Source organism: Peromyscus maniculatus, chromosome 2 (assembly GCF_049852395.1).
Source record: "Peromyscus maniculatus bairdii isolate BWxNUB_F1_BW_parent chromosome 2, HU_Pman_BW_mat_3.1, whole genome shotgun sequence".
Taxonomy (NCBI): Eukaryota; Metazoa; Chordata; class Mammalia; order Rodentia; family Cricetidae; genus Peromyscus; species Peromyscus maniculatus.
The window spans coordinates 149,154,481-149,178,877 of NC_134853.1; the positions used below are offsets into that span (position 1 = coordinate 149,154,481).

Sequence of the window (24,397 nt, forward strand, 5' to 3'; positions counted from 1 at the left end):
AAAAAAAAAAATGGATCTAGTATAGATGATGCCATAGAGGTGTAAACTAACTGGTAAGGTGGGATTTTCTAAGAGCTGACCATGTTTGATGCTTTGCCCAAATGGTAGAATTTGCATTTGTATGGAGCTGGGTTCACAGAGTTATTCCACTGAGGAGATTTTAGTAGAATACTCAAACTTGGGTGTAGGTGTTTTGGGACTTCCCTATGTTTCTACACACCACTATACACTAGTGTCCCCTCTCACATTGGAGGGAGAAATACCTGAGAACTTGTGCGCCTTCTCCCATGTCATTTGTGTTCAGCAGTTCCATTCCACGTAGGTAGGCCAGGCATCAGTTACTTCAGGTTGAAGAAATAGAAGTTCAGGTGCAAAGTAAGAGGGGCTCACTATGTAACCCAGGCTGGCTTTGAACTTGCAATCTTCCTGCCTTGGCCTCTGAGTGCTGGGATTTCAAATGTATACTGCCACGCCCAGCAAATGGTTTGTTCATAATCATACGTCCCATGGATACCTCTTATCCCATCTCTGCTCATGCCTGAGTTGCAGATTTTACCCTATAATAGAACATACATAGTATTATTCATTTGTCTTCCACAGTTGGCAGCCATTCTTGTTTATATAGACAAGCTTTAGTCTATGAAAACCTTTGTTGAGTGATACACATACAAATAATTTAGTGCTAGTCTAAAGCTAATGGGTGTTTATTTGAATGCATATACAAACATGCATTTTACACCCTCCTAATACCCACTAGTATAAAAGATGTATTTTGCATCATTTGCAGAACAAGTATAGCTGTTTAAAAGCCTAATTTTGTATATATTGAACATATATAGAATTAGAGTCTTTGAAATTTGAGGCAAAGGGCAATAAATGCTTACCTGTGTTCTTGGGATGGGTTCAAATGGCCTCACCTCCTTGTATCACAAGCACCCTGGCGCCGTGCTTTGTGATATCTGGCTGTGGCAGGAGGTGGTTGAGGTGGTGGTGTATGTGAAGGAACATGACAGTGCTTTTAACTTGTACCAGCTGTATTCTCTTTTTTTAGAGATGAAGGGATTGACTGTAGGCATAGGCGGCTCTCCTTTGCCTGTAATGGGTTTGGGTGATACAGTCATTTAACATAGGGTTGTGGTGTATCTCAAGAACCAGTAAAGTACTCATTTAAACTCGTGGCCCAATCACCATTGGTGCCCTTTTTGCTCTTTGGAGTTTGGTGACATGGAGGATGGAACATATGTACACTAGCTTAAGTTTAACATTGTCTTTGGAGTAGGAGCTTGTGGTTAGTGATGAAGCTTTACACATTTTTGAACTGATTTGCTTCTTCCATGTCTTTGGCAGGTGGGAGTAGTGTTCAGCACCGGTAATAATATAAATAATACCTGAAAACCTTTTTATTAGAATCATTCTAAGAATTGGATTTCCTTCTAGGAACTAACTTTGGGTGTTTTGCTTTATTTTGAAACAAAGTCTGTGTGCACTCCAGCATGACTTTGAAATTTGCACTGAATACTGGGATCATAGGTATGTGCCACTATGCCTGGCATCAGAACCAACCTTTGCAGTTTGCTCTGTGTTTCAAGAGGAGCTACTACTGCTCTGGTGGAGTGAATTTATTTACCCATGTGTTTGAGTTGACACTTGTTTTCATGGCTGCCACAGGATGCCTTTTTTTTTTTTTTAAGCTCATTCTGTTTCTTCAATCTAAATTCCATGGTAAAGGTGTTATATGTTAATAGCTGATGATACAGGTTCAAGGGTGTCTAGGAGGGAAGGCAGGCACTAGCAGAATTATTCTAGAGGCTACAACCCTGTAAGCGCTGTCAAAGATCTCTGGTTATTTTGCAGAGCTAGCTTTCAGGACTGTTAATGAACTCTGTCAAGGACATCAACTGGGGGTTGCTGTAGTGTCCCTCCCCGATCAAAATAAGCTTTAATGCCCTTTACTTTCTCTGTTTAGCCGTACCCCTGGTAATTGCCAGAACTCTGCTAATGAAGTGGATCTTCTGGGTCCAAACCAGAATGGTTCTGAGGGCTTAGCCCAGCTGACCAGCACCAATGGTGCCAAGCCTGTGGAGGATTTCTCCAACATGGAGTCCCAGAGTGTCCCCTTGGACCCCATGGAACATGTGGGCATGGAGCCTCTGCAGTTTGATTATTCAGGCACGCAGGTACCTGTGGACTCAGCAGCAGCAACTGTGGGACTTTTTGACTACAATTCTCAACAACAGGTACAGTGTGTGTCTTTGTCACCCTTCTCCTTCCTCTCTAGCCAGCACATTATGGGGGGTTGGATGGGCAAAGGTGTTATCATTTTAGAATGCCATCAGCCAGCTACTTTTGGTTCAGCAATGAAATAAGTTTACAAAGCTCATCTTTCTACTCAGGAAGCTGGTTCTTAGGCCAAAGTTGTGGGGGAGAAAGCACCCTGCTCTGCATATATTATGCTTGGCTCATCTCTCCTTGCCCTGGGGAATGGATGAGCATCCTCTCAAATGCTAAGTTATACTTGGAGGATTTCTATTGTATGCTGTTGCTGGTTTATTTTGTGTTAAAAATAATGAGGAGCTAGAGAGATGGCTCAGTGGATAAGAATGCTTGCTTTGAATGCAAGATGATCCAAGACCAAATCTCCAATACTCTTGTAAAAGCTGGTCATAGCTGTGCATGCCTGGAACCCTAGTATTGGCGGTCAGAGACAGACATATCTTGGAGCTTGGTAGCCAGCCTGACAGTCTGGCAAAAACAGTGAGCTTCAGATTCATTGTGAGACCCTGTATCAAAAAACAAGGTGGTTAAAAAAACCCCAAAAGCTGGAACCTCCCTAGTATTATTCACATGTTCACAGAGGCACATGTACCCATTTCTCAAGTGTGCATATCCTCTTTCTCCCCAAAAAAGGAAAATGTATAAGATAGTGAGCTCTCTTGTCCGTTATGTCAGTATAATAAATACTACCAACTCATTCTTATCAGTCATGTCTTTTGTTTATATAACACACAGAACAGACAGATACCTTTCAGAATAATTGGAATATGACTAATTGAGCGTGTAAAACACCTGTAAGGTCTACAATTATTATTTGGTGCTGGTGCGTGCGCGTGCACATGCATGCATGTCTGTCATGAGAGCCAGAGTGTATGTGTCTGTCACCTGTGCATGTACTTGCGGAGGCCAAAGGATGATGTTGGGTGCTTTCCTCTTTGCCTCATTTCCTGAAACAGGGTCTCTCACTGAGTCTGAAACTCAGCACTTTGCCTAGTAAAAGCTCCAGTTATCTCCCCCTCCCCTGCTCCCTTTTGAACCACCCCACTCCAGTGTTGGAGTTACGGTGCTCAGCCATCCTGTTGCATTCTTTGAATCCAAACTCACACTTGCATAAGTAAGTGCTCTCACCCACTGTGCCATTCCCCCAGGCTCAACTCTCTTCTTCTGTTTACAGGTTTCTAGAAAATTCTGTTTGTGAGTTTACAGTTCCGGGTTTTTTTTTTTTGTTTTTGTTTTTGTTTTTTTTTTTGAGGCAGTGTTTCGCTGTGAATCCAACGCTGGCCTGGTCCAGGATGGCCTTGAACTTATCTTCTTGTCTCAGCTTTTTTTTTTTTTTTTAATTTAAATTTTTTTTTTAATGTATGTGGATGTTTTTTGAGGGTGCATGTCTTGTACTATGCATGCAGTGCCAAAAGAGGAAAGGAGATTGGAGTTAGAGGTGTTTCTGAGCTACCACTTGGGTGCTGAGATTGACTCAGTTAAAGAACAGTCAGTACTCTTGAACACCAAATCACCTCTTCAGTCCGTTTTCAGCCACCATGCCCCCAAACTATGCCACCCATTTTTGAAGGCATAGTAGGAAATCGGCTACCAGTAGGAGCAGGCAGCTTCTTAGTTTTGGACTGGAATGCCAATACAGATTTTAAGTGAGAGACTGCAACCTTTTTGTCATTTCACTTACACCAGATGGATTTTGATTGGTAGATAAGTAGGTGACCTTAGGAAGTTTACCAAAAGAAATCCCTTTGAAGTATGCTGTGTGTATTTATGGCTGTTGAGTTTTTGTTGCTTTTGGTAGTAACTGGTAACGGAGCCTGTGCTATACAGGTGCATAGGGCTGAGCCATGGGACTTAATTAGCAAACTCCTTTTCCATCGAAAGAAAAGTCTAATCGGACATTGTTCCCTCTGTAGCTCCCAGTAGCTATGCTCAGCTCCATACAAACGGTCTCTCTTGTTCTTTTTCTCTTCTTTTGGTCCTTACTGACTCCTTGTTTTCATTTTCTGTTTTAATTGAACCCTTTTTATTTAAGAAGAGTTTGTCTTCAGTGTTTTGCTAACAAAAATTTGGTTCTCTTTCATTTAACTGTTCTTTACTTCATAGTCAAGGAGTTATGGTCTTTTGGTTTATTAGTCTATGGTTTCACTTTACCAGGAGTTTGGGAGCTCGCTAATTATTAGGATTTAAACACAAATGAACTTTTGTATGTATCAGAGATAACAGTTGTGCAGATGTACAATGTCTTGGGTGGCTTTTCCACTGGCTAATTTAAACAGATTTGCACATTGGAACCTGTTGAGTTACGGCTTTCATAGTTTTGCAGTGTAGGGGTATTGCTGTGTGCACAGAATGTGATGTGGACATTATTGTTTTATCCCATTTCTTAGTTAGTGTTACTATTGCTATGATGAAACACTATGATCAAAAGCAAGTTGGGAAGGAAAGTTATTTGGCTTATACTTCCACATTGCACTCTATCACTGAAGGAAGCCAGGACAGGAACTTGGAGTCAGGAGCTGATGCATAGGCTATAGAGGGGTGTTGCTTACTGGCTTGTTCCTTAGGGAGCTTTCTTACAGAACCCAGGACCACCAAGCCAGGGAAGGCCCCACCGACAGTGGGCTGGATCCTACCACATCAGTCACTAAAAATGAAAATGCTTTAGAGCCTGATCTCATCAGAACATTTTCAGAACATTTTCTCAATTGAGGTTCTTTCTTCTCAGATGACTATAGCTTGTTTCAAAGTTGACGAAGACTAGCCAGCACATCCCGTGTACCCTAATTATTGCTTCTCCCCCATTCATGGGGACATACTCAGCTCCTGAGCTGTATTGCCACCCTCAAATTAAGTTTTTTTCTTAGTAGATTGTTTTTAAGAACTCTTGTCCTGGGTCCTGGGCACTCAAATAACATATGGTAGTCATTATCCTAAGATTTCCCAGAGGTGCCTGTAGAGAAGCTAGAATTGTTAAGGAGGAAGCATCATTTGACAGTTGTTGGGTGTCATCTTACCACTTTAACCGTTCTTACTTACATTTTATGCTTTTATATATTTTTATGTAGTTTTGCATTTTATACTAGTTACTTTTCTGCTACTATGATAAAACACCTATGACCAAGGCAATGTAGAGAAGAAAGGGGGTTTTGAACTTCTTGTTCTCCAGGAATGAGAGTCTGTTATTGCAAGGAGACATGGCAGCAAGTGGCAGGCATGGCTGCAGGAAGCTGAGGGCCGAGGGCTTTTACTACAAAAACAAGAGGGTGAACCAGAAGTGGCTTGGGTTTCTAAACTTTAAAAACTCACTTCTTGGGGCTGGAGAGATGGCTCAGAGGTTAAGAGCGCTAACTGCTCTTCTAGAGGTCTTGAGTTCAGTTCCCAGCAACCACATGGTGGCTCACAACCATCTGTAATGAGATCTGGTGCCGCCTTCTGGTCTGCAATCATACATGCAGGCAGAATACTATACACAATAAACAAACAAACAAACAAATAAATAAATCTTCTTAAAAAAACAAACAAACAAAAAACTCACTTCTTAGTGATGTGTTTCCTCCAGCAAATTAACACCTCCCAAACAGCACCATCAACTAGGTTTCAAGTGTTCAAATGTCTGAAACTATGGGGGACATCTCACTCAAACCATCACACATCATATTTTACTCCTTTTATTCTTTCTTCAAGGGCCAGCTGGGTCACTCTATTTTGTTTATACGTACTCTCCATCTCCTTTGAACTCCATAGTATGAGGTGTCTCACTTCAGAGCTAAGAGCACAAGTGCTGAATGCTTTGTCTGTGTTGTGGTTTTTAGCAGTTTGAAAGCTATGTGAGAGCTTTCCTTCAGCAAATGAGTCTTTAGGGAGCCATTCCCTATTCCTGTTATATCTAACTGCTTCTCTTTAGTTAATATATACTTTCCCAAATTAAAATTTGAAATTGTATGATACCCAGGAAAGTTTTTGGATATTGTTCGAAGGTTTGTTAGATAAGACCTAGTAATACAATATTACTGTGTAATGGACAGAAAAGTTATTTCTTCGATCACATGAACCATTTAGGTCACTGTGTTGCCATCTGATCAAAAACCATGGCCCTTTACATCTGGGAAAACATTCTTTTGGCACCCAGCTTTATGGACTGATACAGGGAGATTGTAGATTTGTGGGCTATGTATAATAACCTTTAGCTGTACATTTTTCATCAGTAGCCACCTACATCTTTGAATAGAGCAAGATTTCCTACTTGGTTCTCTTCCTGGTTCTGTTTAGTCATTAGGATGCATTTCATCATTTAAATAGTGCAAGGTAGCTCTCCATGATAAGAGAGCTACCTTATCATGGGATGGTGCTGGAGAGATGGCTCAGTTGTGATAAGCACATTGTTGCTCTTGCAGAGGACCCAAGTTGGGGTTCCAGTATCCATGTGGTGTCTTAGTTAGGGTTTCTATTGCTGTGAAGAGACACCATGACTGTGACAACTCTTATAAAGGAAAACATTTAACTGAGGATGGTTTACAGTTTCAGAGGTTTAGTCCATTGTCCTCATGGCAGGAAACATAGCAGCATGCAGGCAGACATGGTGCTGGAGAAGGAGCTGAGAGTTCTACATCTTGATCCACAGGCTTCAGAAAGCATATAAGACCTCAAAGCCCACCCCACAGTAACACACTTCCTCCAACAAGGCCATACCTACTCAAAGAAGACTACACCTCCCAGTAGTGCGATCCCCTATGGGCCAAGCATTCAGACGCACGAGTCTATGGGCACATTACCTATTAGACCACCACAGGTGGCTTACAACTGTTTGCTCATAAACCCCCCATTCCCACCACCACCACTGAGATCTACTGTATAGCTCTGGCTGTCCATAAATTTTCTATGTAGACCAGGCAGGCCTCAAATTCTGTCTATCTGCTAATGCTGGGATTAAATGTGTATGCCATTTAATGCCCTCCTCTGACCTCAGTAACAGGTGTGCCCATATGTACATTTTCCACTTATGTTGTGGTCACCACAAGCATCACACACACACATAACTCTAAGAAAACAGAAAGAGATGAAACCATGTCCACAACCATAGGACCTTACTGGGAGGAAGAGTTCTCTGGTCTCCAAAAGAAAGAAAAATTTCTGGAAGAATTGTGAGTTCCTCCTTATTTCTTATAAAGCCTTATTTCTGCAGGAAGAAGATGAGAATTGAAAATACTCCTAGAAAATAGTATAACTAAAGCCTAAAATGCAAATGATCAGAGGTGTGTTCAGCTCGACGGGTAGTTTGGGATGACTCTGAATAGATACTGTGCATTTTACTAACAATGACATTTCTTAGGAGCATTTTTTTTTTAAAATCCAGAGTCTTGCTATGTTACCTTAATTCACTTAGAACTCATGACCCCCTTCTTCTATCTTTCAAACACTGAGATTGCAACTGTGTGCCTGCACTTGGAATTTTAGGAGGAATGCCTTAATTTTTGTGGTTTGGAAATGTTTGTGTAGAAGCAGGTTTGGGTACTCCTATGTTAATTAATCTATCAGTTAATTGTTGACTCATGAGTCCTTCAGGAACCTTGGATTCTGCTTGAAACAGAATTGTATTCAATCATTTGAGATAAGTGCTATCAGTCAGGAGGAATCAGTGATGACCAAGGCCATCTTAAAGGAGTGGTTGGGTTGTATATTGTACTGGTGACAGAGCAGAGATGGGAATGATGGATATACAATCACAGGATAGTTGGAGTGTGAGCCTAGTGTTAGCCCGAGATTGCAGTGAGAATTGAATCCAGGTCATGGAGGTCTGGCTTGAGCCAGGTGTGTCTCAGACAATACCTCAAACACCTGAGGGTTAAGCTGGTCATCTGTGCATTTTTGTGTGATCGCTATATATTTTTCTGCACGTTTTGCTCTTTGATTTTGGGTTCTCTAAATGAGGAACAAAGGGTAGTCATCTTCCTTTATTTTCGTTTATTTGCTTCAAATGGTATGACAGTTTTATTTGTGTTTAAGAGGAACTCATGGACATTGACAGAATAAATAATCTCTTGTTCTATTCCTTCCCATTGTGATGTTTACGTTTATGGAAGTTTTTCTTTAATACATGATACAGAGTACCTAGTGAATAGGGGAAAGGTGGTTTTTGAATCAGTCCATTTTATTCTTTGGGCTTTGGATGGTTCAATTTCCTCTCTGATCACTGGTGCTCATTGTGAACCTGACCTCTCAGGGTTATTTACATGAGCAAGAGTTCCAGCAATCCTTTGAGCAGTTAGGTGATCCCTGTAGCTTGCTTCCTGGGATGTTTTGTTTTAGGTGTGAGGGACCGAACCAAGCTTTTTGTGCAGGCCCAACAAGTGAAGCTGCCTTTCTAATCCGTAGTGTTTGAAATATGCTCTCGTGTGTGTGTGTGTGTGTGTGTGTGTGTGTGTGTGTGTGTGTGTGTACACTTTATATAGTATTCAGAAAGGGTATGGAGGAAACATTACATTAAAAATATGTCAAGATACTTAAAAGCAAAGTTTAGATTTGCTTCTTTATACATATGAAGTATTAGCTCATAATGAACATGAAAAGGATTTTGGAATGCTTGTGGTGACCACAGTGTAAGTGGAAAATCTACATTGTTTCCATCTACTTGTAATAATTTTTAGGTGTAAGGCTAATATTAGTGCTTTCCCTCTCCCGCCCCACAATCCCATTTGAAGAACATAATGAAGAGATTTCAGGTCCAGAGAGACATTCATTAAAATAAGCCTACAGGATTGCCATTTATGTAAAAGGGTTTCCAGTTTAAGGTTATTTTCTTTGCATGATAATTCTTATTGATGTGCTTCTGGAGTGTTCTTCTCGCTTTCTTGCTTTTCTCTCTTGCCTTCTTTTTTTTTTTTTTTTTTTTTTTTTTTTAAGGCAAATCTCTCCGTGTAGCCCTGACTGTCCTGGAACTTGCTTGTAGACCAAGCTGGCCTTGAACTCACTGAGATCTGCCTGCCCAATAATACTATGTCAGCACAGGTTAGTCAGATGGTTGATATGTTTTATTTAGAACACAGTCAATTCAAAAATAGCCTAATATATCTCGAGACAGGGTCTTGCATTACTGGGACTGACCTAATTAATTGTGTAGCCGAAGGCCTTGAACTGATCTCCCATTTCTGTCTTCAGAGTGCTGGGATTATAGGAGTGTACTACATGTGTCTCAATGAACTCCAGCTTGGGGGGGAGGGGGCAATGCTCTCTTTTCATCAACCAAATGCACGTCCAAAACACACACACACACACCCTCTCCCTCTCCCCCTCCTTCCCTCCCTCCCTCCCTCCCTCCCTCCCTCCCTCCCTCCCTCCCTCCCTCCCTCCCTCTCTCTCTCCCTTTCTCTCTCCCTTTCTCTCTCCCTTTCTCTCTCCCTTTCTCTCTCTCTCTCTCTCTCTCTCTCTCTCTCTCTCTCTCTCTCTCTCTCTCTCTCTCTCTCATTGCTTTATTAGTGCTTCATTATCATTCTTAAGAGGCCATGAGTGTGTTTTGCTATTGAGACAAAAATCTCTCTTAGCTTTTGTTGTCCTGGTACTTGCTATGTAGCTCAAGCTGGCCTCAAACTCAAAGAGATCTAACCCTCTCTGTCTGCCTCCTGAATGCTGGCTATCACACTGGCTTATTTGAGTAGCTTTAATGCAAACCATGTTTTAAATTTACAGGTAACAATTCCATTAGTGTCCTATGTGTTGTTAAGAAGACTTGATACTGACTAGGATGGTTGAAGGTTACCTCAGTTTAGTTTTAATTTGTTCAGTCATGCAGAAACATTGGTTTGGTAGAGGATTGAGTTTTAGTTTTGATTTGAGATCTCAGAAACTATTTACCTTGGAATTAGGTTCTCTCTCATCCTCCCTCTCCACCCCCACTCACCTTTTTTTTTTTTTTTTTTTTTTTTTTAAAGAGATGGTTTCTCTAGCCCTGGGTGCCCTGGACTCATTATGTTACCAGGCTGGCCTCTGCTGGGATTGAAAGTGTAACACCATGCTTGATTGAAGTTAGTTTCTTATCTGCTAAGGAATACTGAATTTTTTAATATAACATTCATTTATTTAATGTGTATGGGTGTGTGGTATGCATGTGTGTATATGCACTGATGACTCTTGTCTCAGACATACAAACAACAGTAAAACTGGAAACAAAAAGAAAAAGGTGAGACCTTTTGGACCCTAGTTCCTAGGAATACAAAGACTTTTGATATGTAGATTTGTCTTTTTTCTTTGTTCGGCTTTATCCAGTTTTCTTTGAAAGGAGTATAAGAAAACTTTTCCTATAATAGCTTAGCATCTTTCCCTGTAACTTTCAAAAATTGAAAAATTGTGTGTGTGTGTGTGTGTGTGTGTGTGTGTGTGTGTGAGAGAGAGAGAGAGAGAGAGAGAGAGAGAGAGAGAGAGAGAGAGAGAAAATGAGTTGTGAGCGTGTGTGTGTGTGTGTGTGTGTGTGTGTGTGTGTGTGTGTGTGTGTGTGTGAGGGAGGGAGGGAGGAGAGGGAGGAGAGGGAGAGAGATTGAGATTGTGTGTGTGTCTCTGGTTCCCCTAGGGAGGACTGCTTGTAGGAGTTTTTCGCCTTCTGCTATGTAGAATCTGGTGATCGGTCACAGGTAGTCAGGCTTGGAGCAGTGCCTTTAGCTCACATAAAGGACTGGCAACAACTCTAGGAACTAAATGTTTCTTTTCTTTGTCTCTGTTTGGTAGAGGAGAAAGTTGAGGCACAGCGATGTTAAGCAACTGGCTCCAAGTTTATAGTAGAACCAAGCATAGGAGTTAATGTTGTCTGGTCTTAAGGTCTGTTCGTGAGCTTTGGCCATTGCATGGCCCTAAGATGGTGAAAAATTAAGACGCTTATTAAACATGCTTCTGGTGGTGGTGGTGGTGGTGGTGGTGGTGGTGGTGGTGGTGGTGGTGGTGGTGGTGGTGGTGGTGGTGGTGGTGGTGGTGGTGAGGCTTTAACTCATTGGTTCTGTGCTTGCTGTGCAAGACCCTGGATTTGGTCCCCAGCACCAGGAAACAAAGAACAACCTACACTCAAGGGAGCAGTTCATTTGGGAGTGGAGTGTGCATGTCTTCTGCAGTTCCTGATTTATGTTCAGACACTACACTGCTCTCGAGATCAGAGAACCCCACCATGCTAGAGTGTTCAGAGAGGTGGCGGGTTTGTCTAGTTGTGGATTTTTTCCTTTTTTTCTTTTTTCTTTAAATGGCTTTGGACATGAAGATTAGGTTGACCTTGACTTCTGGATCCTACTCTAGAGTACTGGGATTATTTGTGTTTACTACCATGTATGTAACAACAGCAGCATTTTTATGCTATCTAGGACTATAACAGTAGTGGTACTAAGATATCTATCTATCTATCTATCTATCTATCTATCTATCTATCTATCTATCTATCTATCTATCTCTCTATCTCTGTCTCTCTCATGCTGGTAGTAACTATCTTTTTTTCTTTTTCTTTTCTTTTTTCTTTTTTTTTTTTTTTCTCCAGAGCTGAGGACCGAACCCAGGGCCTTGCGCTTGCTAGGCAATCGCTATACCACTGAGCTAAATCCCCATCCCCAGTAACTATCTTTTATAAAATGTGCACTGCATGGTAGTGCTGCAGTGTGTGTTTTGAAATGCCCATTTCTTTTTGGAACAGGAACACTGTCTTCTGTAAACTCATATAGTGAGGGACAAAGAAGGAAGTCAAAGCAGTTTGGCATCCGATACTCAGATTGTTCCTTCAGTATTTAGTGTGTGAGTCCATCCCTACATGACTGAAATATTTGCTAGATTTCTCCTGTGTTCTCTTTGATTGAGTTGTAATCAGCATAAATGCTCAGCATGATTTTGCTTCCAAAAGCACATCCTTGCAGGTCATTGGCTCCTTTGTGAAAATCATGACAGTGGTAGCAGAACTCAGGAGCTTGCCCACAAGATGACGTTAATGTGAGTTCTTCAGAGTCTGAAGAGTCGCTTGCCAATTTTCCAATTTTGTTTTGAGTACTCTATTTCTAGTTAATATTGCACCATTTACATAAAGAGAATGTGCCAAAATTGTTGTAATCTAGTCTATAATCAAATCTTATGGCTGTGGATTTGTAATTAGCTTTTGTTAAATTGTTTACTACAAAATACTCTCTAGAAGAAAGTCTCCCATTTTTCTTATATTCACTAATTATTGAACAATCCCTACCACAGGCTATATGGGGGCCCTTGCAAGGCTTATATGTGCTTTCTGTTGTAAGTAATGATCCTTACCTTAAATGTGACTACATGATGGCGGGGCTGCAAATGATTGATTTATGATTTGACATGTGTATTTCTCTGTGTATTTACAGTGTGCAAATAATGAGTTATCTAACACTTCATGAAGTACATAGTGAGGCAAGTCTGATGGAGTGGGATTGAATCATGTCAGGATATCCTCAGCAGTTACATTCTCTATATATCACCTTTATCTCCCAGCTACACAGGATACTGAAGTCCAACAATGAGTCTTTTCAGTGAGATGGGCTTGTCCACAGTAGGGCTGTGAGGGGTGGAAAAGAAGCGATAGAAGCACTTGTTGAGAATATGACTGTTTCCAGAGGTTTTGGGTTTTGACTAGGCTTTACCTTGGTTTTTACTTACTGTTTTTATTATTATTATTATTATTATTATTATTATTATTATTAATCATACTTGAGTTTGAACCCAAGGCCTCATACATGCTAAGTGAATGTTCTGCCACTAAAGTTGTATTCCCAGCCTCTTTTTATTTTTTGCCTCTTGGATACCCCTCTTGTGTCGACTGTCTCCAGCTGCTACAGACACTGTTCTTGAGATGAACTTGTAAAGCCTACAAATGCAGTTTCCAACTCATACTGACAAGCTCCCATTGTGGGATGGACAAGTGTTTTGAATGCTTGAGAAATCTACGAATCCCTCTGTTTGGGTGCTTGGTGTTTATTAGATGTAGACAAGGCAATGCCTTTTCATTTTTAGCAGCAGCATGGTGAAGGTTTTGAAAAGGAAACTAGATACAGATTGGCAAGATGAAATTTTTTTCTGGTTTTTAGGAAGATTGAGGTATAGAGAATAAGATACAGGTAAAACTGGCCACCTTATTCAAAATACGCAACTTTTTATTTATAAATATTTTTAGATATATTTTGTGTGTATGAATATTTGCCTGCCTGCATGCATGTATGTATATATGTATGTATGTATGTGTACCACATGTTTACTTAGTACTCATGTGGGTTCTGAAAATTGAACCTGAGCAAAAGCAACAAGTGCTTTTGCTGAACCATCTCTCCAGCCCCTCAACTTTTTGTTTAAAATCAGCCTGTTTATGTTTGAGACAGAATTAACTATCTCAGTTGCATACACTAACAGTCGGAATAGTTGCAGTGATAATTTAGCTGAGTTGGGGGAGATGACACCTTCCGATATCTCTTAATAAATACGCCTATTGTTGAAGGTCTGTACTGTCTTACCTATCACCCAGTGATGTGATCTGGGCTGTTAATGGGTCCTGTAGAAAGAACAGGTGGTTGAAAGCTATATTCTGGGAATAGGGCTGTTCAGCAATCAGCCACTCAAGAAGTCTCTGGAAGGAAACCTGTTAAGGCCCTTCACGGTCACGCTGCCAGTTTCCCCATTCTTCATCATTACTCATGATAAAATGTTATGTCTAGGAAAGCAAGGAGAGGGTTTTTATTTGCTCTTAGCTATATCCCTGCTGCTTGCATAGTAAATATTTGTTAAATTAATGGATGAATGATTGGCTGTTAATACTCTATATTAATATGTACATTCATGGGATAATTTTAGTGGGAAAAAATTTACACTTTCCCTCTTTTTTGTGAACTAAGAAGTGTGCTAGGTATGAGTTTACAGTTCAAATTTTATTCTTTTAAAATTTTGTGTGCAAGTGCAGATGTTACAGCATGAGTGGTCAGAAGACAGCCTGTGGGTCCTGGGGATGAAACTCAGGTAGTTGAGATTGGTGTCAGGAAGTTGCTTAGCTATCTTGCTGGTTCACAGTGAAAATTTGTACTTCTGTTCTTTTCACAGAATGAAAATAGTATGAAGAATAAGATGTAGGAGACTTTGAAACTCCCAAAGCCAGGCATTTCTCTAATTCATTCATTAGGAAAGGCTGCTAGTTTAGGAAGGTATGCAAAATCACTTCCCCAGAGAATAAAAGTAAATTCTTCTCATCTTCTCCAAAGCATGAATAGGTGAGAATTCAGTGCTCATTGGGACTGACAAGTCTTGAAGGTAGACTAACCCTTGGGGCGATGTGGAAGTCACTCTGCAGTATTCTAGCCCAACTTGAAGGTGTACTGTAGTCATTCAGTACTGTACGTTTGCTAGGAGCTATTAGGGATTTCGCATATGTGTATGTCTGTAGTTAGGGAGCATGAGACATAGCTAGTCTATGAAGAGGGGGAGACTAAATTGAGATGGTGAGAGAAGAGGGACAGAGTGAAGCATTATTCCTTCAGGGAATGGAGCAGGTGTGAGGCAGGCATCCTGTTTCGTCAAAAGTATCATGTGTAACAGAAGCTAATGAAATTAAGAGATTTAAAACGTCATTTCATAGGAGAGTTCTAACTATAACATCTTTCTATTGTTTCAGCTATTCCAAAGACCCAATGCACTTGCTGTCCAGCAGTTGACAGCTGCCCAGCAACAGCAGTATGCGCTTGCAGCAGCCCACCAGCCTCACATCGGTAAGTCCTTAAGCCCTTAGCTCTCTTGTTATCTAGGAGAGGTAGATGCTGGGAGAATCCAGTAACTTAATCAAACAAAGTCCATCCTAGCACCTGGGAGGCAGAGTTTGGAGGATAGCGTGAGTTCAATTAAGGCCAGTCTGGAATATCCAGTGAGACTTTGTGTCAGAAAATAGAAAAGGCAACAATGGATAGAATTCATGAAAATCCATTGTACAGAGTAAATGGCCTTTTTCTTGTGTCCACTTGTCTCTAGCTCCATATTTATTTTTGTTGTGCTAGACCCAAACTCATAATATTCTTTGGTATCCATTTTTTTCTGTACCTTAAATGTATTAGGATTTAAATAACTTACTAGAGAAATGACCACTGATGCCTTTTCGTAAGATTTAAGCAACAGTGATGGGTGTGGTGGTGCACACATTTATCCCAGCACTGGGGAGACAGAGGTAGGAGAATCTCTGTGAGTTGGAGGCCAGCCTACTCTGCGGTGAGCTGCAAGCCAGCCAAGGCTGTACAGTAACAACCTATCCTCCCAAATAAGTAAATGACTAGATTTCAGCAGCCATGATTGGGTTAGTGAGGTTGTGTGCAGATCGTGTGTCAGCTTCTCAGCTCCCTGAGCAGCAGTAGTGCTTTTCATTGCTTTAGAGCTACCTTCCAAGCCTTGTCTTGTCCCTCTGTTGGGATGGGTTTGGCAGGTATTCCAGTCTTCACTGTGACCTGTCTACTGTTTGGACCTCTGTTTTTAGCTTTTTAGACACAGTCACTGTGTAGTCCCAGCTGGCTTCAGATTCATGTCAATTCTCCTGCCTCAGCTTCCCAAGTGCTGCTATTACAGATATGACTGCTGTGCCTGGCAAACCTTTCAGACATAAGGACTCTTTAAAACAAAATGCCATGACTGCAAATAAGTGGGAGTGGAGATTTCTTTTATTCTTGCTTAAAAAGTACACAGACATGAGCAGAAAAGACAAGGCAGCCCTGGATGTGGTATGTAAGGAAGAAGAATGCCTAATCACTTCCTAGTTGACACAAGAGTGGGCCGCCATTACACACATGTAAATTGTAGTCTGTATTAACACCAATACCTTTCTGGGGGAAAATGTTTTTAATGGAAATAAGTCCTCACTTAATAAGTGTTTTGAAACAATTTTAATAGTAAAATTGAAAAATTAATGTCAAGGGCTGGAGAGATGGCTCAGAGGTTAAGAGCACTAGCTGCTTCCAGAGGCCCTGAGTTCAATTCCCAGCAACCACTTGGTGGCTCACAACTGTCTGTAGTGAGATCCAGTGCCCTCTTCTGACATGTAAGCATACATGCTGGCAGAATACTTGTATGCATAATAGATAAGTAAACCTTAAAAAAAAGAACAATTAATATGAGTTTGAGACTTTGATATGGAACTTAGTGTATACACAGTGAATTCAGTGTCTACACAAGGCCCTAGATTCAGTTCCCAGTACCACAAATAAAACAGTAAAATTAATGCCTAAGACTCAAGTTTACACTTTAAAGCTGTAACAGGCATTTTTATCATGGAGGTAGAGGGGTCACCAGACATTCACGAGGCTTTTGGCTTGGTCTTAGCATGGAGCCAAAACAAAAATGATATGTAAGTGATTTGTTACCAACATTTCTTTAATAAAGATGGGGTGTGTGCGCACAAAATGGTCTAAACCAGGTATGGTAGTCCACCACTTGAAAGAATGAGGCCAGAGGAGTATAAGTTCAAGGCCAAGTTAGGCACATAGTGATACCTCCATTTCAGAAAGCCAGCCAGGGCTGGGATGATGCTTACTGGCTAACAGTGTTTTCTGGGAAAGCAAGAAGACCTGAGTTCAAATCTCTAGTACTCACACAAAGGCCAAGTAGATTCCAGCTTTGGAAACAGAGGATCATAAGAGAGCTTGCTGGCCTGTCCATGTAGACAAAATAGCAAGCTTCATGTATACCGATAAAATGTGTCTTAAAAAATACTGTAGGAAGCCATAGAGAAATGGTTCTCAACTTGTGGGCCATGACCCCTGGGGCGGGGGTTCAGGAGGGAAGGATTAAATGACCCTTTCACAGAGGTTGACTATCAGGTACCCTGCATGTCACGTATTTACATTATGATAACAGTAGCAACATTACAGTTATGAAGTGACAATGAAATAATTTTATTGTTGGTGGTCACCACAATATGAGGAACTGTATTAAAGGGTCAAAGTATTAGGAAGCTTGAGAACAAGTGCTGTAGAGGAGGGCACCCATTGTCTTCCGTTGTCCTTCCTGTGCACACACACAGATACACAGACACAAATGTCACTATGACTTTTTATATTGAGGATATATTATCGTTTTGAAATTCCTCCCTACTTTCAGCCTATTTTTTTCTCTTCCCTTCCCTTCATCTACAATCTGGAATGCTAGCCAAATTACAGAGATGTGTAGTAGGGCTGCAGTTTGGTCGTTTGTTTTTACTGACAGGTGTGTTTCCAGCAGGTTTAGCTCCCGCTGCGTTTGTCCCCAACCCATACATCATCAGTGCTGCTCCCCCAGGGACGGACCCCTACACAGCTGGATTGGCTGCAGCAGCGACACTCGGTGAGACATCTACTGCATGAGTGATTTGCTCACCTGCTAGAAAAGTCCTTTGAAATGGGCATGCCTTCTTTCTACTCTGCCAAATACATGTCTCCAATAAATACGTCTCCTGATTTCAGCGCCAGTCTTTTGCGGGTCAGACTTCTCTGCTTAGCTGTTATTCCATCACCCTACCTCACCCCTCAACCCTGGATGATCATCCCAGACCACAGTAGCTTGGATCCATCGGATTGCTTGCTCATGTTGCAGGATATTTGCTCAGCTGTTTTCTACTGGTGCCCTAGGGAATCCATTCTGTTTCTTTACCTTCTCTTTGCTTTGTGGCTCTCCCTGCTTCCACTCCTCCAAATGCTTTTCAACACAGATCTCACCCCTTCTTCTTCCTACTCTGCAGTGTGGCTGTTATTTGTCGCTACAGCTCATTATCAGAGCCTAAGGAGATGATGGCTGTTCCTTGGAATTAGTATTACAAAGGAAACAGTGTTAAATTTCTGAAGACTGGCTGAGGTTGGCTCCTTACGTCTTGTCCTCTCCCATGACTCGTGTGTGGCAGCTGGACCCACGCCACTCTTGCTCCTGCATGGCCACATTGGCTCCCACCACACACCACAGCCAGGTTCCTTACTGTACCAGCTTGGGCCTCTGTCTGGACCTGCGATGATTTGCTTTTAGTCTTGATTCCCTATTGTTTCTCTGTTGTTTTTGTTTGTTTGTGGATGGATCTTGTCCTTCCTTGAACTTTGATTTTCCCCCCCTTTGACTGTGTGGCACAGTTGCTGTCTCAGAGGGGACATAAATATTAAAGTTCCACATGAGGACAAAGACAACAACCTCTGAAACCTTTGGGGTGTACACACATCCCTTTAAGTTATGCTCATTTCAACTGGGTATCTGTGTCATCAACTGTGTGGCCTGCGGTTCATTTACCTCTGGTGTGTAGTTTTCAGTGATGATGTCACAGCAAGCCTGGCATTTCTTAGATGGATGTCCAGAATTGCTTCCCTGGTTATTATGATGGCAACTTGTTTAATACTGCTCCTTGCTCTGTCTTTGGGGAGAGTGGAAAGCTCTGTCAGCTAGTGTGATCTTGGCTGGCTACTGTTGACGTTTGCCTCACACGTCTTTTGCTGTGCACTGTCCTTAGTGCTTTTGTTTTGTCTGAGTTGTTCAGTAGTGACTTCACAGCTCAGAAACTTGGAGTTCAGAGAACTCTCTAATGTTAGGTCACACAGTTGAAATCTGTGTGGTCAAGGTTTTAGCCAGGTTTGATTCTGTGATATTAAGTGGCTGTGCTACCTTGAGCTATCTTTCCTTTATTGCTTAATGTGTATGACTTGAACAGGGAGCGAGTTTCTGAACGATGAATGTGCAGTTAGTGAAAGGATAGATTGGTGGCTAACAGTTTGCACATGAGCTGGACTGCAGATGGTTTAAATGATTTTAAATGGAAGGAAGTATTTTGTTAACATGGAATTTTAAACAGGTGTTCTGATAAGCCAGTTTCAACCAAGCACTTGGGGGTGTTTAATTTCGGCCACATGACGAAGGTAGAGTAATGGGAGTGCCAGATGAAGGATTTGAATGTTAAGTTTTTAAGGCCATAGGGCTACACTCTTAACCAGCCACACCTGCTGTGTGAGCAAGGAAACCGAAACTCATGCACTGGGATAGTTCCCTTAAGTGCCTTTCTCTCCTCCCCGAGCTCTGCCTTTCTTTACCTTAATAGTATTTGGACCCTGGTCAGGTGAGTTTGGAGATCATCATTTTGTTTAGCTTGGAGATAAGGCTTTAAAACTGTTTAGGTTCCAACAAGTCAACAAACCATTTTAATCCGTTTACTTATTGTAAGAAGTTGGTTCAAATTGTGTGGGTGTTTTTGTTTTTTTGTTTTTTCTTTTTTAAGACAGGGCTCCTCTCTGTGTGGCTTTGGAGCCTTTTCTAGAACTCACTCTGTAGCCCAGGCTGGCCTCAAACTCACAGAGATCCACCTGCTTCTGCCTCCCAAGTGCAGGAATTAAAGGCGTGTGCCACCACTGCCCAGCATGTTGGTTCATATTGTAACATAGCTTTCCTCAATAACACTGTCATTTTGCAGCTGGCTGGAGAGTTTCACAGTGGTCATTCTTGGTCATGCTAAGCCCATAGGCACTCAACAGCCCCAGCTAGAAATGTTGCAGCCTATCATTAGGCAGTGGTGCAGTCTGACTGGTGCTTTAAAAACTGGAGAGAGTGTGCCAGTTTCATTTTGTTTAGTGAGAAGCAGCTCCTTTGCACAGCTCTACTATTTGAAACATCTCTTTGGAACACAAGTGCTATGCTTGCTCACTGTTAGTGAGTCAGGCTGCACATGCTTAGCCCTGTGCTGGGACCCAGAAAGAAAATTGCAGGCATGTTTCACCAGCTTTGAGAGCTGTCTTTGTATACTTTCTCCGTTTTTCTGTAAGGTATTTTTTTGGGGGTGGGCAGTTCGAGACAGGATTTCTCTATGTAGTTTTGGTGCCTGTCCTGGAACACACTCTGTAGACCAGGCTGGCCTCGAACTCACAGAGTTCTGCCTGGCTCTGCCTCCCGAGTGCTGGGATTAAAGGCCTGCACCACCAGCACCACCACCACCTGGCTTGTAGGTTCTTTTATTTATGTAAAATACGTTTACACAATTTACCTTAGAACCCTACCACTGCCTGCCGGGGAATGCATATCCTTTGTGTTTTCCATCACCAACTTCTTCATAGAATTTTGACCTAGACTTCGGTCCCACCTAAGTTACTCTCTGAGCCATCCCTTTTACATTCAGATCTGCTGCTTTGCTCTGTGTGCAGACACTGGAGTTGTCATCACCAGAGAAAATGGACTGCTCACTCGGCTTGGAGCAGAGTGCTTAGTTTCAGTGTTGTGGTCAATGGCCCTGTGATCAGTCAAGGTTAAGTGATGCTATGCTTGGGTTTAAATTTCAGTCATTGAAATTTAAAACTTGATGTACCAATGTCTGAATGTTTGTTGTGTGAATGACTTGTGACTTTAAACATGGAAACAAAAAAAAAAAAATCAAGGGGTTTTGAAATTATGTGGTGGAGGTCCTGTTATCAGAAGGAAAATAGATTTCTTCTGGAGTTAGTGACACAGGGGTCTGGTAACCCTGTGAATGAAGATAGATCAGAGCTGAAATTTGTTCTTTTCCTTTCTGTTTAAAATCATGCCGTCTCCATTTATTTCTCTTTCAGCAGCACACTTTGTCTAGTGTCCGTCCTGCATCTTTTCTTTCTCATGGCGTAAACATAACTTCTGGATGGGTATGCTGGTCCACACCTGTAATCCCGGCACTTGGGAGGCTGAGGCAGGAACATCTCTAGGTTGAAGCCAGATGTGCTAACAAAGCCAGACCTTGTCTGGAAACAAGACCTTGTCCCAGGCAGTTTCTCCCTTGGTTTAGCCCCATCCCTTCAGTCCCCCCAGCCCCTCTCCTTCCAGTAGCTTCACCGCCTTCCGCTTCCATTGTCTGACTGTAGTGGAGTCCTGCCTTCAGAAGACGGCTGCGATGAGGCTCAAGTACAACCTGTCTCAGTCCGTCTGTCCTTCCCCTCTGTCATAATTATTAGCTAGCGTGAATCTTTGTGTTCTTTAAATTAGTGTTTTTTTTTTTATCTCATTTTTCAAGATCTGAATAATCCTAAAATCATTCTTTCTAAACTTCTCTTTCCTTTTTCTGATTGTTTTTAGGCCCAGCTGTGGTCCCTCACCAATATTATGGAGTCACTCCATGGGGTGTCTACCCTGCCAGTCTTTTCCAGCAGCAAGCTGCGGCAGCTGCAGCAGCAACAAATTCTACTCAGCAGAGTGCTCCGCAGGCCCAGCAAGGACAGCAGCAGGTAAAGGCAACACCAGCCACTCCTGTGAGGGCAGCTCATGATATGTGCTACTCACAGGCAATGTCCCTCTTCATCATAGACTGATGAGAGCCTGTGTGTGCTTATGTGTGCATTTGTGCAAACCACTCATAGATGATGTTGATCCTGTTCGTAGAACTAGGTGCCTGTGTATGCTTGTGGTGTGTGCGCAACTCACAAATAACGGCACTCTTCATCATAAGATGCTGAGTGCCTATGTGTACACACCCGCTGTTCATATTATTGTTGTTGGGGGTTATGTGGGCCATAGGTAATTCTCTGGTGCAAGGAGCCATCCATCTTTTTTTGTTGAGACAAGCATCTCTCATCCAGACCTGGCACTTACCAATTAAGTTTGACTGTCTCTAGCCATTGAGCCCAGGGGCCTTCCTGTCTCTCGCTCTTTGTCATTGGTACTCTGTGCTAGGGATTGAGTTCTGGATCACATTCTCAGGCAACAAACACTTTAGTGCCTTTCTCTCGCTTTCCTTTTTTGAAGGGGGGTGGGGTGGGGGAGATAAGAGTTCTACTATATAGCCCAGGTTGTCCTGGAACTCATGGTGTAGACTACACACTGCCAGAATGTCAGTTGTGCTTTTAAATTTAACTAAGGAAATACTAGTTTTGTTTGCTCTTTTGGTGCCTCTGTGCCGCCGCCGCCCCCCCCCCCCCCCCTGTTTAAGTCCAAATCTCTCTATGAAGCCCAAGATGGCTCTGAACTCATTATGTAGCCCAGGCTGGCTTTGAACATGCATCGATTACCCACTCAGTCTTCTGAGTGCTGGGATTTTAGGTATATGACACTACACTCAGCTTGATTCAAATTTCCTGTAAAAAGAGTTGCTTAGAGAGGTATACATACAGTTAGTTATCTAGCCAGCAGGTACACAGTGGCTCTTTAGGTAAAAATACCACTTTCATTTCTCCGTTCTGCAGCTGCCTGCTGCATACCACTTACAGGGCATTGTAGGGTTTTGCCTTGCCAGCCAAAGTCAAGTGTTTTAAGACTGAACTTTGGAGACACTATTAGATGAGATCTTAAGCCTGTCATACATATGTTAATGTAAATGATTGAGTGTTTTGCCTGATTGTATATATTTGTGACTGGTACCAATGGAGGTCAGAAAAGTGCATTGGATCCCCTGGAGTTGGACCGTGGTGGTGTGAGCTCCCATGTGGTGCTAGGAACAGAACTTGAGTCTTCTGTAGGAGCAACAAGTGCGCCTCATTGCTGAGCCGTCTCGGCCTTCTTTTTAAATTTTCACTAATGGCTGTAAGTCTGACTACACATCTGACTTTAGTAAGTGGTGAGGTGTATTAGTGGCTTTTCTCTTGCTGTGATAAAACACCATGTCCAAGGAAGTTCATAGAAGGAATTGTTTACTAGGGCTATGGTTCTAGAGGTTTAGAGTTTATGATGGTAGAGGGAAGGCATAATGGTAGCAACCTATCATACCACAAGCTCACTGCAATTAGCATACTCCTTCCCACAAGGCCACACTCCTAATTTTCTGAAACAGTTTTATCCCCTGGAGACAAAGTAGCTAAACATGAACCTGCATTCAGTGTCCCATACATGATGACAAAGAAAAGACCATGGTAAGAATTTGTCTTTTGGTTTGGGAGTTTTCCCGGTTGGTATTAGCTCAGAGGATTTTCCTAGCATTTGTGAAGCCCTGGGTTTCGTCCCCAGGAGCATGTATAACTAGTGGAGGAAAGATGATAAAAAGTTCAGAATCACTCTTTGCTACATATTGAGTTTATGAATCTCTGGGGACAAAAGGTGATGTGTATATGTACAGCTAGATCCCTCACATCTGTGGTTAGACCTGTGTAGTGGTATTCTAATTGTACTGAAATGTGATTTTGATTGTATGTTAATAAAGAAAGTTGCCCAGGGGTCAGAGCTATTAGAGCCATAGACCGAGTGTGGCGGTGGTGGTGCACACCTTTAATCCCATAGATCTCTGTGTGTTCAGGGATACAGCCAGTATTGGAGACATATGCCTTTAACACCTGGGGGCCTGTACATACAGACAGTGACAAGGCAGTCATATGTTTGGGTTTACAACCAATGAGAAGGTAGAATGACTATGAAACGACTTACACACAGAGAAATAGCTCTCTTTTGGGAAGCTGGGACCACCGCAGGAGGAAGGGTGAGATTTTGGCTCTGAGCTCTGATCTCTTGGCTTTCTCTTTTACATTGGTTCTGTGTTTCTTATTTAATAAGGCGGTTAGTTACATCTACATCTGGCGCCCAACGTGGGGCTCGAACCCACGACCCTGAGATTAAGAGTCTCATGCTCTACCAACTGAGCTTAAGGCGGTTGGTTACATCTACAGACTTTCTGAGCTGCTTTCTCCTATTGCTTTCTATTCTTTCTTCACTCACTTGTCAGGACTCTGACATTGCATTGTCTCCCTCACTCCCTTAGATTTATTCATTTTTGTTTTATGTGTATGGGTGTTTTGCCTGCATGTGCGTGTGCATGTATACCTGGAAGACCAGAAGAGGGAGTTGGTTCTATTAGAACTGGAGTTACAGGTGTTTGTGAACTGCCTGCCATGTGGGTGCTGGGAATTGAACCTGGGTCTTCTGCAAGAGTTCTAAGCTGCCTTTCCAGCCCATCTTCTTTATTGACTAGAATACACAAACTTTGCCTGTTTATATAGTTCTGTTTTTATTGTCTGATCCATTGTAAGAGTTAACTATTTAATCAAAGAAGCAATCTCTCTTTGCTGTGTTCTACTGTTTCCCACCCCTTTTCCCCTCTCTATCCTTCCCCCCCCCCTTTTTTTGAGGTAGTTTCTCTGTGTAGCTCTGGCTGTCCTCAAACTCAGAGATCTATCTGCCTCTGCCTTTCGAGTGCTGGAATTTAAGTCTGCCTGGCAAACTCTGCTGTTTGTAAAGGTTGTGTTTACAA

The 24,397-nt window shown here is 42.1% G+C and overlaps 1 protein-coding gene across 50 annotated transcripts in view; it reads left to right on the forward strand.

The window, feature by feature from the left end:
* Window positions 1–24,397, forward strand: part of Pum1 (pumilio RNA binding family member 1) — a 127,303-nt gene that overhangs the window by 68,532 nt on the left and 34,374 nt on the right. For 18 of the 50 annotated variants that reach the window (XM_076565235.1, XM_076565219.1, XM_076565229.1 and 15 more), the window contains 4 exons: window positions 1,967–2,237; window positions 14,903–14,996; window positions 17,485–17,586; window positions 21,304–21,452. In XM_076565235.1, coding sequence (XP_076421350.1) covers window positions 1,967–2,237; window positions 14,903–14,996; window positions 17,485–17,586; window positions 21,304–21,452 — 616 coding nt within the window. Of the gene's footprint in view, window positions 1–1,966; window positions 2,238–14,902; window positions 14,997–17,469; window positions 17,587–21,303; window positions 21,453–24,397 lie in introns of all 50 variants that reach the window. The other 32 variants (XM_042271957.2, XM_076565234.1, XM_042271956.2 and 29 more) reach the window with 5 other exon arrangements.